The sequence below is a fragment of the Eptatretus burgeri genome, chromosome 2 (assembly GCF_056783735.1).
Source record: "Eptatretus burgeri isolate ZD-2024b chromosome 2, Ebu_testis_v1, whole genome shotgun sequence".
Taxonomy (NCBI): domain Eukaryota; kingdom Metazoa; phylum Chordata; class Myxini; order Myxiniformes; family Myxinidae; genus Eptatretus; species Eptatretus burgeri.
Genome location: NC_140962.1, coordinates 150703976 through 150718262, shown reverse-complemented (window position 1 = coordinate 150718262; position 14287 = coordinate 150703976). Strand labels below are relative to the sequence as shown.

The following is a 14287-nucleotide window of genomic DNA, read 5'->3' as shown; positions in this document are numbered from 1 at the left end:
GTCTGTTTGTTTGTCTGTGAGCATGATATCTCAAAAATATATTGACAGATTCAGATGAAACTTTGTTGACAGGTTAGGTGTATCCATCCATCCAAATGGACCATACTCTGTGCAGAGCGTTGGTGCTGCCTAAGCAGTCTCCTTGCTATTGGGCACAATCCTGGACGGGTCGCTACTCTGACGCAGGATACCAGCATGATGGCACTCATTTTGCCGACCACGGAAGGATGACAGGCAGAGTCAACCCCACCTGGTATTAATTTAACATCTGAGTGGGGTTTGAACTCAGGACCCTTGGATCCCAAGCCTGCCACCCTAACCATTAAGCCAAAACCAGGCATGGTGTATGACAAGGAAAAACTGATTCGAACTTGGTGAAGATCTGGATCCAGATCCGGATGTGCGTTTTTGTTGTTTTGTTTCTTTTTTAAGTGCTCCTTCACCATTGATCAGGCCAAAAACGATAAATAGCATAATGTTTAAAAAAAATTGTGGATGGATTTGGACAAAACTTGATGGACAGATTTGATGTGCGACAAGGGACAAATTGCTTTGATTTTGGTGAATTTTGATTACTAGAATTTTTAAAGTGATTCTTCAACGTTGAGAGATCAGTTCAAAAACGATATACATATAGCACGATATTTCAAAAATTTGTGGACGGGTTATGACAAAACCTGGAGGATGAGTTGGGCAGATGACAATAACAAGCCGATTAAATTTTGGTTTTGATCCGGATGCATATCTGGCCTATCGGTGGGTTACAAGTAAACTGTTCAGTCTGGCGGAGGTATGCGTTCCACCGAGTGCCGTTCTAGTATTATTTGAGTTTCATTGGATTGAATGATATTCTGTTTCTTGCTCTGAGAGGAAGTTATGCTGTTATTCTTCCTTTAATGATGTTAAATACCAATTTTAACTTCAAAATTCGATTTCTGCCTGTTAAATTACACTTTAAATTCCTATAAATGAAGGTTGAAATCTTGATATTGATTCCGATTTCGAACCGTAACCTTCACAATATATATATATATATATATATATATATATATATATATATATATATATATATATATATATATATATTTTCATGTGGACGTTAACTACCGACATGTAATGTGAAATGACTCGGGTTGAGTTCATTCTCATTTTAATTGATGTAACTATTGATTGCCTTTTTCACATTATTTCCAATACTTTGAAGAACAATTGGATATTGAAACAATGTAATAACCTGTACAAGCAATGCTTTCAACTCAAAGTTTTTTTTTATTTCACCAAGAGTGTTCATTAAACCTTAAAATAAACTGGAAATTAATGACAAGCCGGTAGGTGGCGATGGGTCACCGAGCATGGAAACTATAAGATATAGAGCAAAATGGATGTCATATAGCGGATAGGGAATCACCTTAAGATTATGCATATCAAATCTCATCCAGTTCCATCTACTGATAACTACTCGGTATCCATTTGAATGAAAAGTACCGAAAATGCAGTTTGAAATCGGAAATCCCCAAAGTTCGAGGGGGTGCTGTGGGTGAACAAAGATGTAAATCGAAAATCCGGCTCGATCGTTTGTGCACAATGTATTCCAGACGATTAGTGTAAATTTTCATGACCATCCGACCATAACCCTAGGAGGAGTAGCATTTGGCGCGAAGGCACCTCTAGCTCTCGCATATTATCGATTTTTGCACTAATTGACCTTTCACCCTTGACCTAAGCGAAATTGGTCAATATGTCCTGAGGAAAAGTTGTAGTACTCATTGAGTACCATGAACCTGCAAAGTTTCATTCATATCGATGCACTCACATGGTCGCTAGGGGGCCTTCAATTTTCGCGCATACCCTAATTGTAGGGGGCGCTGCGGGTAAAGTATTCTATACATCACAAAAACCGGAATATATTTGATAGAGCTTCACCTGTAGATCATTCGTGCCAAATTTCATAACCCGACGTGGGATAATGGCTTTCGGAATTGATTTTGCGTGAACGGTACCGATTTTGAAGGTTTTTCGGTTGTTGCAAGGGAACCAAAGCGTCTCTAGCAACCATCACAATTTCCAAAGCACTAGGTCATAAGATGTACCAACCACCCGAGTTTGGTCAAAATCGGCCCACGTTTACTACCAATTATGCTGATGACAAATGAACAAACATCCAAACAAACAGACAGAATTACTGACAATAAGGGTCACCTATTTTGGCGACCCACACCTATTTTGGCGACCCACACCTATTTTGGCGACAGACACCTATTTCGGTGACACACACATATTTCGGCGACCCAAAAAGATATTTAAATGACTGCTTTTCAATTATAATGATGATAAATGATTATTCATTGGAGAAACTGATTCAAGACAACCAACATTATGTTTTGTGTGTTTTGCGTTTACAGGGTTCAAGCTTCAGAATAGAAAGTTCGTCTTCATGTCCACCAAATCAGTTCCCTCGCAATGATGGGATTTGCTGTGAATTATGTCCCATCGGTGAGTCTTCATTGCACTTCGAATGTCATTTTATTGTCCGCACCTTTTACAGCAATTTTAACTAATTGTGTATTTATCAGGAACGTACTTGCTGGAGTCGTGCCAAGATCCTGGAAGTCGTTCTCTCTGCCCTCCTTGTAAAGAAGGAACTACTTATATGGACGAGCAAAACAACATGACAATGTGCAAGCGATGCAGTGTTTGTGACCCAGGTAAACCATTATACTGTTATGTTTGTGGGGTAGATGAAGGAATTTCATAGCAAATGTAGGATTGTGTAGCGTAGCATGGTCCGTGGATGAGCAAGAGTCATCTCAATGTAATTTAAGTCGGGAAAACTGTCAGCTTTAGATTGTTAAATGTCACCACATAGGGGGTGGTGCTGTGTTAATTAGGCAGGGATTAAGGCTAATTTCTCCCAGTATGTGGTTGCCTCCTGTAACCTTTTCCTATGTTTTTGCATTGAAAAAAAAACAGAAATAAAACAACCACGCTTTCAACGAGAACAGGCCCGAACATTTTGAAGCGGGCAAGAAACCCCGCCTTCTCGGCTGGGTGCCAACAAGTCATGTCCCGAGGCTTAGGATTGGTTGGTGTGACATGAAAGGAAGGGGACATGATCAGAGATCAGAGAGTTGGATGAGGTATGTGGTGGAGACGGAAGGCTCTCGCTCTCTGGCTTCTCCTCAACATGCCAAAATAGCACTGCGATTTTCGTGTTCATGCTGTGTGGATTTGTACGCGTGCTGGAGCAAAACGCGAGCCATTGACGGTTGCTGGATCATGAAGCTTGTATGTTTATGAGGAGAGGAGAAGAGAAGAAGAGCACACCTCATGGCCTTGTCTACTTCTAGGGAAGATATCAGAGAGATCAAGCTTCTGTGTATCGTTTGGGAATGTCAAGATCTCTGACATTGATTTCTTAGATGATGCAGTCATCTTTGCAGAGACTGGATATCCTTTTTGGCTCTCGAAAGGCCCTCACGGTGCTGAATGAGGAGTTGGAGCAGCTGGGATTACAGGTTTCCTAGGTCAAAACTAAGATCCAGGCTTTCAATGACATCTTGGATGCTGTTACATTGTCTGTATTTGTTTGTGGTGATGATGTTGAGATCACAGAGAGATGCACTTGGCAATAATATTGATGTGTCTGCTGGCTGTGAGCCAGAGGTGAATAGACATGTGGGTCGGTCTGGGGAGTCATGGATTCATTGGATCATGGGATGTGGTGCTGTTGCTACCTGTGCAGGAGGATTAAAGTCCAAGTCTTCAGGTCCTCGGTGCTTCCAGTCTTGCTCTACAAATGTGAGACTTGGACTCTGACCAGGGATTTGAGATTTTGACTTGGCTCTTTCAGTACCAGGTCTCTTCAGAGGATTCTTGTCTATCGCTGGTTCGGACTTTGTGTCCAAATGAGCGGTTTTTGAGAGAGACTCAAATGAGATTTGTTACCTGCATAGTCCATGTGTGTCAGCTGCAGCTGACTGGACATGTGGCTCGTTTTCCTGACGCTGATCCTGCTCACCAGATTCTCTCACCTTGTGAGTGGAGGAGGCCAAAGGGCCGACCACATGCCTCGTGGTTAAAACAGGTTGATCTGCATCTCAAGGAGATGGGGATGGGCCAGGCATCCACCTATGGGATGCCTGTCATGGCATATTTGGCCACCTTAAGACAAAAAGAACCTTTAGTTCAGTTTAAGCTGTTTATTGCCACAAATATCAGACAAACACTTGTACACAAGAGTAAGGCTTTAGCCTGGAGCAATATCACAAACAGAAAAACTTAAACTTACATAGAGTATAGCGAGTATATATGTGATCCCTCCAGGGCATGGTCAATACATCAAAGGAAATTAAAATCACAAACACAGGATGAAAAATGGTTTGTTATCAGAGCTTGCTTATTGCCCCAGTAAGGGGAGAAAAGAGTATGTGATTCCTTGCTGGCCATCTGGCAAGAGATTTACGACAACAGAGGAATGTGTGTATTTTACCTCCCCACGAGCTTTCCCAGCATATATTTTTAAAATTATTTCTCAAAACACTAAAATAAGCTAATTGGCATTTTACCTCGTTATAAATTCAATGAACAACTCAGTTTCCCACATGCCCAAATGGAGGCTGCTGGAGTACGGTGGAAAGTGGACGCAGCAACTGGCTACTCTCGCGCATGCTCCCATACCTGACCTGACCTTTCCTTTGCAAGAAAAACTAGGACGCTTGGTAGTGCGCAAACGTCTGCCACATAATGCCTGATCCACGAGAACATGTTGGGCCCAATACATTGTTGAAACATCATGCTACATATCGTTTTTTGCCCTATCTCTCAATGGTGAAGAATCACTTTGAAAATTAAATAATTCTCGTATCTAGATCCAGATGCAGATCATCACTGAAATCGAATCAATTCAGCCTTTTCACACACCCACCATGTCCACCAAGTTTCATCTGAATCCGTACACAACTTTTTGAGATATTGTGTGATTTATCGTTTTTGGCTGTATCTCTCAACGGTGAAGAATCACTGAAAAAATTATATTAGTTGGATCCGGATCCAGATCCGGACCTTCACCAAAAGTTAAGCAGTTCATCATTGTCTCACACTGAACTTGTCTCGAAAATTTCATTCGGATCCATCCTTAACTTTTTTGATATATCCTGAAAACAGATATCTTTGAGATATCCTGGTGGCAGGATTTGCACTCCGGCCACCGTAAAACCCTTCATTCTGCTAAACGTACCACAAAGAAATCTGAAAATCCACTCCGTGGGAGTACCTCCTGTGCAGCTGCTCTCTGCAGGGCAGCTCACCAGATGACGGGATTGGGGCAAAGCCTTTGGGAACCCCAATCTTTAATGATAGGAGGAAAGCCACTGGGTAACTTTCCTGGGTCAGATTGCGGTAGTGTATGTCAGGGTGGTGCCGAGGTGTCGTCCACCAGACGGCGGTCTCATTGGGTTAACTTGAGGTGGTCCCTTCAGGTGGTGCCTTTAATATCCTATCCCTAAGAGAGGATGATCACTTGTCTCTGTTATCATCTCATTTCAAGCGTTTGGACATCGGTATTGCAGCATTCTCTGAGGTTTGGACACCGGATTGTGGCGAGATCATGGTGGAGATTACACCTACTATTTGTCTGGTCACTCTGATGGTTACCATGCCCAAGGAGTTGCTGTGGCTGTGTCCAATAAGCTGACACCAATGATAATTGAAGTAACACCGGTCAACGAACGTATGTTGTGACTAAGGATTCGTCACTCCCTGGGTGTCATTTTCCTGGTCTCTGTATATGATTTGACTGAGGCGAGTGATCTCACGATGAAGGACACATTCTATGCCAAACTCGAGTCTGTGGTTGATCAGTGCCCCAGACGAGATACTCTTCTCGTCTTGGGGGATTTCAATGTATCAACTGGAACTGATAGGGATGGTTATGAGATGTGTGTTGGTCCCCATGGGTCTGGAACTGTGAACCTGAATCGCACTAAATTCCTTGACTTTGCATGAAGTCATGGACTAAGGGTGGCTGGTTCATGGTTTCAGCGCCCACAAGCTCATCGCTGAACTTGGTATTCCAATGCTGGTGGTGTGGCAAAGGAGATTGACCATGTGCTCATTTATGGTCGCTGGAGGATGATTCAGAACTGCAGGGTCCACCGGAGTGCTCAGTTCCTCAATACCGACCACAGGACTGTTGCAGCAACTCTGAAGTTGCAGCTTAAATCCGGGAGAATGGTACCTTCCCAGCCTCGGCTGGATGTTGACAAGCTCAAGAATGAGAGGGTCGCGGAAGAGTGTCAAAATCTGGAGTGAAATCTGAAAATTTAAAGATATTAGCGATTTTTAATTTTAATTTTAATTTTTAATATAACTAAGTGTATTTATTTAAGCAAAGCATCAAGCTAATTTTTTCTACTGTTTGGACGATTATATTGAGTGAAGAAAATATTAAGGAATATGCAGAAATTCCAGCTTCATTGCATGCAATGACATGCTCCACAACCTGCTTTTGCAGACCATGGCGATGCTGTCCAAAGGGGTCCTTTTATTCGGCATTTACATACTCGGTTTGCTTTTTCACTATTTTGTGCAGTCTTCTTTCATTACAAATATTAATATGAATGGATTAATAGTTGCTGCAATTTATTAATAGTATACAGTTTCTGCAAGCAAAGAGGTACTTTTTGTTGCTGCAAGTGAAGAGGGTTTTTTTTTTTTGCTTTATACCATTTTGTGTGATCTGCTTTCATACCAAAATATTAATTTAAATATACTAATAGTTGCTGCAATATATGAATAGCCGGTCGTTTCTGAAGGCAAAGAGGTACACCTACGCAGCACACACAGACGTGGTACAAATGGTTCCAAATGACTCCGTGGGTTGTATGGGTGCCTGCATGATTGGTTACGGGTGTGCGGTGCGCGGGTTTCACAGGAGCATGTTCCAAACTCAAACTCAAATGCACACCTGGGCCCGTGGTATGTGGCGCTGTGGAGGAGGTTATGTGGCTGTCTCGTGAACCACGTGCTTCTGCACGTGGAGAGCAGATGTGCTGCAGCATCAAAGCCACATGGAATATGCCACCATGCAGTGTGGGAGTGGGGAAATCCATGCTTGTGTGCGAGTGGATATGAGTATATCGCCGCTGCATCTGCACGGTTAGCATGGACCGCATGGAGATTGGAGAAAGGTGTATTGGGTGGTAGGGGAGGGGTTGGGAGGGGGTGCATGCACGCATGCAGGCAGGCCTTTGCCACAGCATGGGCTTTCATTCTTAAATGCTACCGCCCGTTATATATAGAACACGGCAGTTAAAAAGAAAAGTTGCTGTTTGGGCACATTTTATCACCCTGGTAATGCACTGATACGCGGCCTTCCTGCCCCTTACGCTGCCTTCCCCTCATGCTGCCTTCCCTTACCATCACGCTGCCTTCCCTTACCATCACGTTGCCTTCCCTTACCATCACGATGCCTTCCCTTCCCCTCACGCTGCCTTCCCTTCCCCTCACACTGCCTTCCCTTCCCCTCACGCTGCCTTCCTCTCCCCTTGCGCTGCCTTCCTCTCCCCTTGCGCTGCCTCCAATTCCCCTTTATTCACGCTGTCCTCCTCCCAAACCCTTTCCAGCACCAGACAACTCTCCAATGGTCAAGGAGAGGAAAGGGTGTCAAAGAATGTGTGAATTTGATAAATTAACACTTTTTAAAAAAAAATCAGTCAGAATTGCTGCTCGGAGCAATTCCGTAATTTGTCTCTGGTTAAGATTCTAAAGCTTATTGTACGTGTGGAAATTATATAAAGGCATGAAAACTGGTACGGCATTGACGATTGAAGCAAAATGCCCTTCCTTCCCTTCCCTCATGCAAACCTCCTCCGAAAGCCCCTCCATCCCCCATAGACGTCACTGGGTGGTGTCTGGGCATTATTTAGTATGACCCGTTTGAACGTGTTGTTTTAACTTACCCAATTTCATTCAATCCTGCACTAATGCTTGCAGAAAGGGACCATTCACCCTCCCCCCTCCCCACTTTCTCTCAAGTCCCTCTATCAAATACATGTCCAGAACACCCCCTCCCCCCCCCCCACTACCATTCTCTCTCTCTCTCTCTCTCTCTCTCTCTCTCTCTCTCTCTCTCTCTCTCTCTCTCTCTCTCTCTCTCTCTCTCTCTCTCTCTCTCTCTCTCTCTCTCTCTCTCTCTCTCTCTCTCTCTCTCTCTCTCTCTCCCCCATCCTCTCCACTCCCTCCCCCTCCCAGGGTGTAGAGTGATGTGTGGTGAGGCCTCGCTCTCCCACCCCTTTTCCTCACTTTGCCCCACTTCCTTGTTCCCCTTTTCTCATCCCTTCCTTGCTCACCCACCCCTCCTCTCCCTTCCCAACCCCACGCCATCTCAATAATCCTGTCAGCGAAGCAACGGGTTGGACGTGTGTGTGTGTGTGTGTGTGTGTGTGTGTGTGTGTGTGTATATATATATATATATATATATATATATATATATATATATATATATATATATATATATATATATATATATATATATATATATATATATATATATATATATATATATATATATATATATATATATATACACATACATATATATATATATATATATATATATATATATATATATATATATATATATATATATATATATATATATATATATATATATATATATATATATATATATATATATATATATATATATATATATATATATATATATATATATATATATATATATATACACATAATATATGTATATATTAGTAGCTGGGTATGCTTACACTGTGTAAACAATAACGAACCGTATTCCCTTTTGTCTTGGGTCACTCACCTGCATTTGATTTTTTTGATTTTTTTTTTTTCATTTTTTTTCAATTATTTATGTTTTCATTTATGGATGTTTTCCAATGGTTCTGTGATTTTTTTTCTCGATGTATTGGCTTCAATGTCCGTCGGAATGCAAAATTTCAGCTTTCTACATAATCCAAACGAAAAGTACCAAACTATATATATATATATATATATATATATATATATATATATATATATATATATATATATATATATATATATATATATATATATATATATATATATATATATATATATATATATATATATATATATATATATATATATATACACCTAATTATCTGAATAAATGCTTGTCAGAGGCAATGAAGTGATGTTTTCATGGAATTATTTATGAACGGTGCATCTAACCAATTCCATGTGTCTAACCAATACCAGATGATCGGATTTTTCATCTGACGGTTGATAAAGGTACATTAACTGCCACGTTAAAATAAATGAAACTGGCATTTCGGGTTTTAGCGCTTTGTCGGAACAAAAAAGGGCTAACACCTGAAACATCAACTTCACTTTGCTTCCTACAGTGGCTAATGTACATTTGGGAACTTTCAGCTGATAAATCCTCAATTGTGTCCAAAACGTGATCGGTAATTAATGAAAATGAATGGTTTAGTTATTGAGAAAAATAAAAGTTTTATCGTTAGCAAATTGTAACAAATGTTTTTCCTTAAGTCTGCTAAAACGAGAATTCACCGTGAGCGGCAATTTGATTGGTCGTGATAACGTAAAATGTTGTACTATTTTGTTCAAGTGCTGCTAAATGGAAGGGGTTTGAAAGTGCCAAAAAGACGATTTGTGTTCTGCACCGTTCAAGTGTATAATTTAATTTAAATAAAATAACTATTTTGAAAGTTGTAGAAAAATATAAATTTCAGAAGTTTACCACTTTTGCTGTAATGTCTTTTATACCATCTTATTTAACACGTTATATTAGCTTTTTGTGCCTGTTGTTTGTGTCCTTTACAACATCCTTAAAAACAGTAAGTTTCCTGTTTGGAATGATTTTCAATTTAGTTTGACTGTGAAACAGGCAGACAGAGCAAAAAAAATATGATCTCCTCTTTGCGTAATGAGGTGCGATCGGGATGAATTCAGAGCTAAAGTACTGCTAAACTACAGGATCGTTTTCCGATTTGTGTTCAAAATATAACATTCAATTGAAATGAAGTTGATCCTCGATCAGGAACTGATGGTTGTGGACAGGCAGACAGATAGACAAAGTGAACCAATTGTTTAACTCCGCTTTTTGTTTCACGTGCGTGGCTTTACTGCAGTTTTAAATGTAACCCCAAGTTAACCCATCATGTTCATGGTACGTCTCTTTTTGCTCAAAATCGCTCTTAACTCATCCTCTTCTGTTTATCATTTTATTCCACAGAGACGGAGGTTAAAGAGAGAGAGTGTGACATCAAAAATAACCGACAATGTGTCTGTTGTGAAGGATTCCACAGGAAAAGAAACAAGTGTGAGTTGAAGATTCATGTGGAAGAGAAAGGAAACGATATTTATGTATAATAGAGAATGATAATGTTATGATATGAAACAAATTTTTAAAATAATTAAATAAACATTAATGTTGCATTTGAAGCAATGTTCAAATAATAATAATAATTAAGAATAAGAAATAAAATAACAAAACAAGGAAACGTCAAGTAATTTGATTTAAATATATATATATATATATATATATATATATATATATATATATATATATATATATATATATATATATATATATATATATATATATATATATATATATATATATATATATATATATACACACACATTTTTTGTTCTCATTATTTTAAACTGTTGTTTATCCACCTCCCTCCAAAAGGTGAAATTGATTTTCCAGCCATAGAGTTCCCTTGGTTGTTGATTTGGTTTCCTGTGATGTTTGGACTCTTCTCCTTCGCATTCTTCATTCTCCTTTTCAGTAAGTCTCAAGTGTGATGTTATTGCCCTTGGGAACAGGGAAGGTATAGGTTTGGGAAAGTAGTATCTTACCCAAATGATCAGGTCATTTAGAAAAAATATAATACCTTGTTATGCCATTCTTAATACTGTTACATTTGTGGGAGAGAGATGGGGGTGGGGAGGGGGGGTTATTAGAAGTAAGGTATAGACTCCTGCTTGTGTTCGTGCCGTTTGAGGATTTTAGAACTGGGCAGTAAGTGTTTGTGGGTCAGGATAAAATACCTGTTGTTGCACTGATGGAATGACAACATTGTTCATAATTAGTGAATATTTATGATAAGTTGGTGTCTCCTGTTTCTCCATGCTGTGAAACCAGGCAGAGCCAGGTGAGTGATGATGACGAAGGATGGAAGCCACATTGGCTGGGAATGGTCATTTTGTTCTACGAAGGTTAGGAAAGAAGGGCAGAGCCTTTTTAGATTTGGAAGCAGGGCTATGATTGGTTCGCCAGCTGTTGAACTGCCTCGCTTCTGAGGCAAAGGCCCTAAAAAAAGACCATGGAGTGGGGGTGGTTCGGGGTGTTTCTACCTGGAATCTAGCGGGTTTGGATTAAACTGCTCCATGCTCATCTTGCTTCACTGTTCGACTTGCCTATAACGGTGCTATAGGCATTTTGTGCTGCCAAACCACAGTCTGTCTGTCATTGCCCTTTCATCATCGCCTTGGCTCAAAGTTCCTCACTTGCCTGGTTCCCGTATGTGAGTGCATGAGTGGTATTTGTTGGGATATTTCAATTATTCGTGAATCTAACCAGACTCAGTGGTGTAATGGTTAATACATCTCTTCTGAGTCTGGGAGGTTGGTGATTCAAACCTCAGTCCAGTCATGCAAAAGACTTATAAAATGGTATGTGGTGCTTCCTTGTGTGACACACTGCATTGAAAAGGCTAGAGCACAGACAAACAACCATATTGCAATGATTGCAGGACTCGGACTAATGTCCTGATCCAAATCCTGATGAACCGAGGTGGATCACCAGGTGGTCATGTGGTCACCCACACAATCCGCCAATTTGGGAACAGACCCTCGCACGAGACTATACGTTGTCCACCAGAAAAGCCAAAACAGTCTTTGCTTTTCTCTTAGGCTTACAGAAAACTCAAACAAGGATCTTTCGCTACAACTGGTCGTCTGCCAAATATATGGGCCAATCAATTGAACCCACGATGACCTGGCTATAGCTTTATGATTCTGTCCTAATATAACAAGGTTGATGCCAAACTTCCAACGATCGTGCATTTAATGTGCACCATAGTGATAACATCAAGAAAACTAACCTTGCACAGCCAAATCACAAATGGTGGGAACAGGATTTAATAAATAATGGAAAAAAAGAAATAAATAATGAAAAACCCCTCTTATCTACTTTCTTAACGATCCTCTTGATGTTCAGTCACTCAAACTCTTGGGTCTCATTATCAGGCATGATCTTTTTTGGACAAACTACATTTCAAAGTTGGCTTCCAAACCCCCCATCCAAAACCCTGATCTTTTCTTCCCCAATTAACGCCCCCCCCCATCCATACCCACCTCTTCTCTTCCTGAGAGTTTGCAAATGTATCCATCTTGTTTACCCACTGTATCCTTCCTTGTCCCTCATTCTTCCCCACACCTCTTATTTATCCAAGTCTCCCTCTATTTTGTCCCTCAACCTTGCTGTTGGTGTGTCCCCCACCTCCTCCTTGTCTACTTCTCCTTTTGCTCTGTGGCGTCCCGGCCCACACTCTGTTCGAGCTCTTCCATGAGTCTTGACTTTGTATACTAAATAAAATGTTCAAAAAGCAAACCTGGAATAATTTATCAATTCCTCATCAGTTCTGCATCCCTGGCAAATTTAGATCCCCTATAATAATCAATGCTCTTCCATTTCCACTGACCTTTCTGAATTATTTATGAACTGCTCTTTCATGCTCATCTCTCATTACAGGAGTCATATAGACGAATCCTACAAGTATATTACTATTCTTGCAATCCCCAATCTCAATCCACACAGAATCCTCAACATTAATTCCATCGTTAATGTAATTTCTTCCTCTTGACACAGTTTCTTAATCAAGCAAGAACTAGGCGTCAAGAAAATAACGAAGCTTCACCCTCCCTTCATTCAATGTTCACATGATTTTGTCTTCGCACAACTTGTACAGAATTGGAAAAGGCTCTTCTAATCCTTGTTCTTTTTGTTTCTTTTTCAGTGGCACAAAAGTTATATGCACAGGTAGGCCTGGAATCATTTTTGCATGTCACGTTGGTGCAGTTACTCCCATGACTTATTCTGTGTTGATGAAAACCGTAAAAAAAAAAATAATTCAATTGATTTGGCACAACAATCGATCTGTTTACAAAAAAATTTCAATCGACAAAGGTTGTTGGTGATGATGTCATAATATCACAAATATGAGGTATATTTTTGGTAAAATCATTTAAATTAAACATGATGAAGTTTCCTGTGAATTCAATCATTCATTTTGAGTTGAAATCTCTCCATTCGTACTTCATTCAAATGTCAATATAGCTTGAATAAGGACTAAATTTTTAATAAAAGGACATAAATTAAAGTTAGAAAATACATCTTGATATAGGAATAGAAAGTCTAAGCCTTTCGTAAAATCCTCATCTCAGTTGTTAGTAGCGAACGCTGTGAGCTTCATACTTAACGCGTGCACATGAGAGAATAGGAAACAACAACAACAACAACAACAACAACAACACAATACCCCTGACGATTTCGAATCCATGCCGTTGGCTATGATTCCTTTGCTTCCGGTTGTTTTTAAACGCTGTGCGGTGTATAAACACGATTGGGTTTTATTTCTATCTTGTGAATATTACTTAACGTGTGCACATGAGAGAAGAGGAAACAACAACAACAACAACACAATACCATGGCAATTTGGAATCCGTGTCGTTAGCAATGACCCTTTTGCTACCGTTTTTTTTTTTTTTGCTTCTGGGTTTTTTTTGTTTCCGGTTTTTGTCATGGGGAATGATGCATGCCGGGAGATAAAGGCATCGTCGGAGACATGAAAGACCCAAATAATATCAGACATGGTGTATATTTCCTCCACTGATTTTAATAAAGATATCTCCCGCATCATCAAAAAATAATTTTTAATCGTGATTTACGTTATTTGATCGCTGATCCCGAATCCAGGCCGAAGTAACCGGAAATTGTGTATACAGTTGTGAGCAAGTTATAGGTAAAGTCAGAAGCAAATGTAAGAAGAATACTACGTTCGCTTCTCGTATTTATTTTTTCAGATGAGATCCTGTTCTCGGCGGTGTAGTTGTTGTTGTGAAGGTAATGTTGAGGAATTTTTTTTTTTCAGATGAGATCCTGTTCTAGGTGGTGTAGTTGTTGTTGTGAAGGTAATGATGAGGTATAATGTTGAGGTAATATTAATTTTTTTTTCAGATGAGATCCTGTTCTAGG

General features: G+C 39.9%; 1 protein-coding gene across 5 annotated transcripts in view; it reads left to right on the top strand.

Annotated features, from left to right (window-relative positions):
* LOC147033544 (uncharacterized) overlaps positions 1 to 14287 on the top strand; it is a 69992-nt gene that overhangs the window by 10275 nt on the left and 45430 nt on the right. For all 5 annotated transcript variants that reach the window (XR_015051471.1, XR_015051474.1, XM_085855843.1 and 2 more), the window contains exons 3-7: positions 2403 to 2493; positions 2574 to 2705; positions 10256 to 10342; positions 10718 to 10816; positions 13050 to 13072. Coding sequence is in view for 3 of the 5 variants with exons in the window: in XM_085855843.1 (XP_085711969.1) it covers positions 2403 to 2493; positions 2574 to 2705; positions 10256 to 10342; positions 10718 to 10816; positions 13050 to 13072 (432 nt within the window). In the remaining 2 variants the exon portion in view is untranslated. The remainder of the gene's footprint in view (positions 1 to 2402; positions 2494 to 2573; positions 2706 to 10255; positions 10343 to 10717; positions 10817 to 13049; positions 13073 to 14287) is intronic.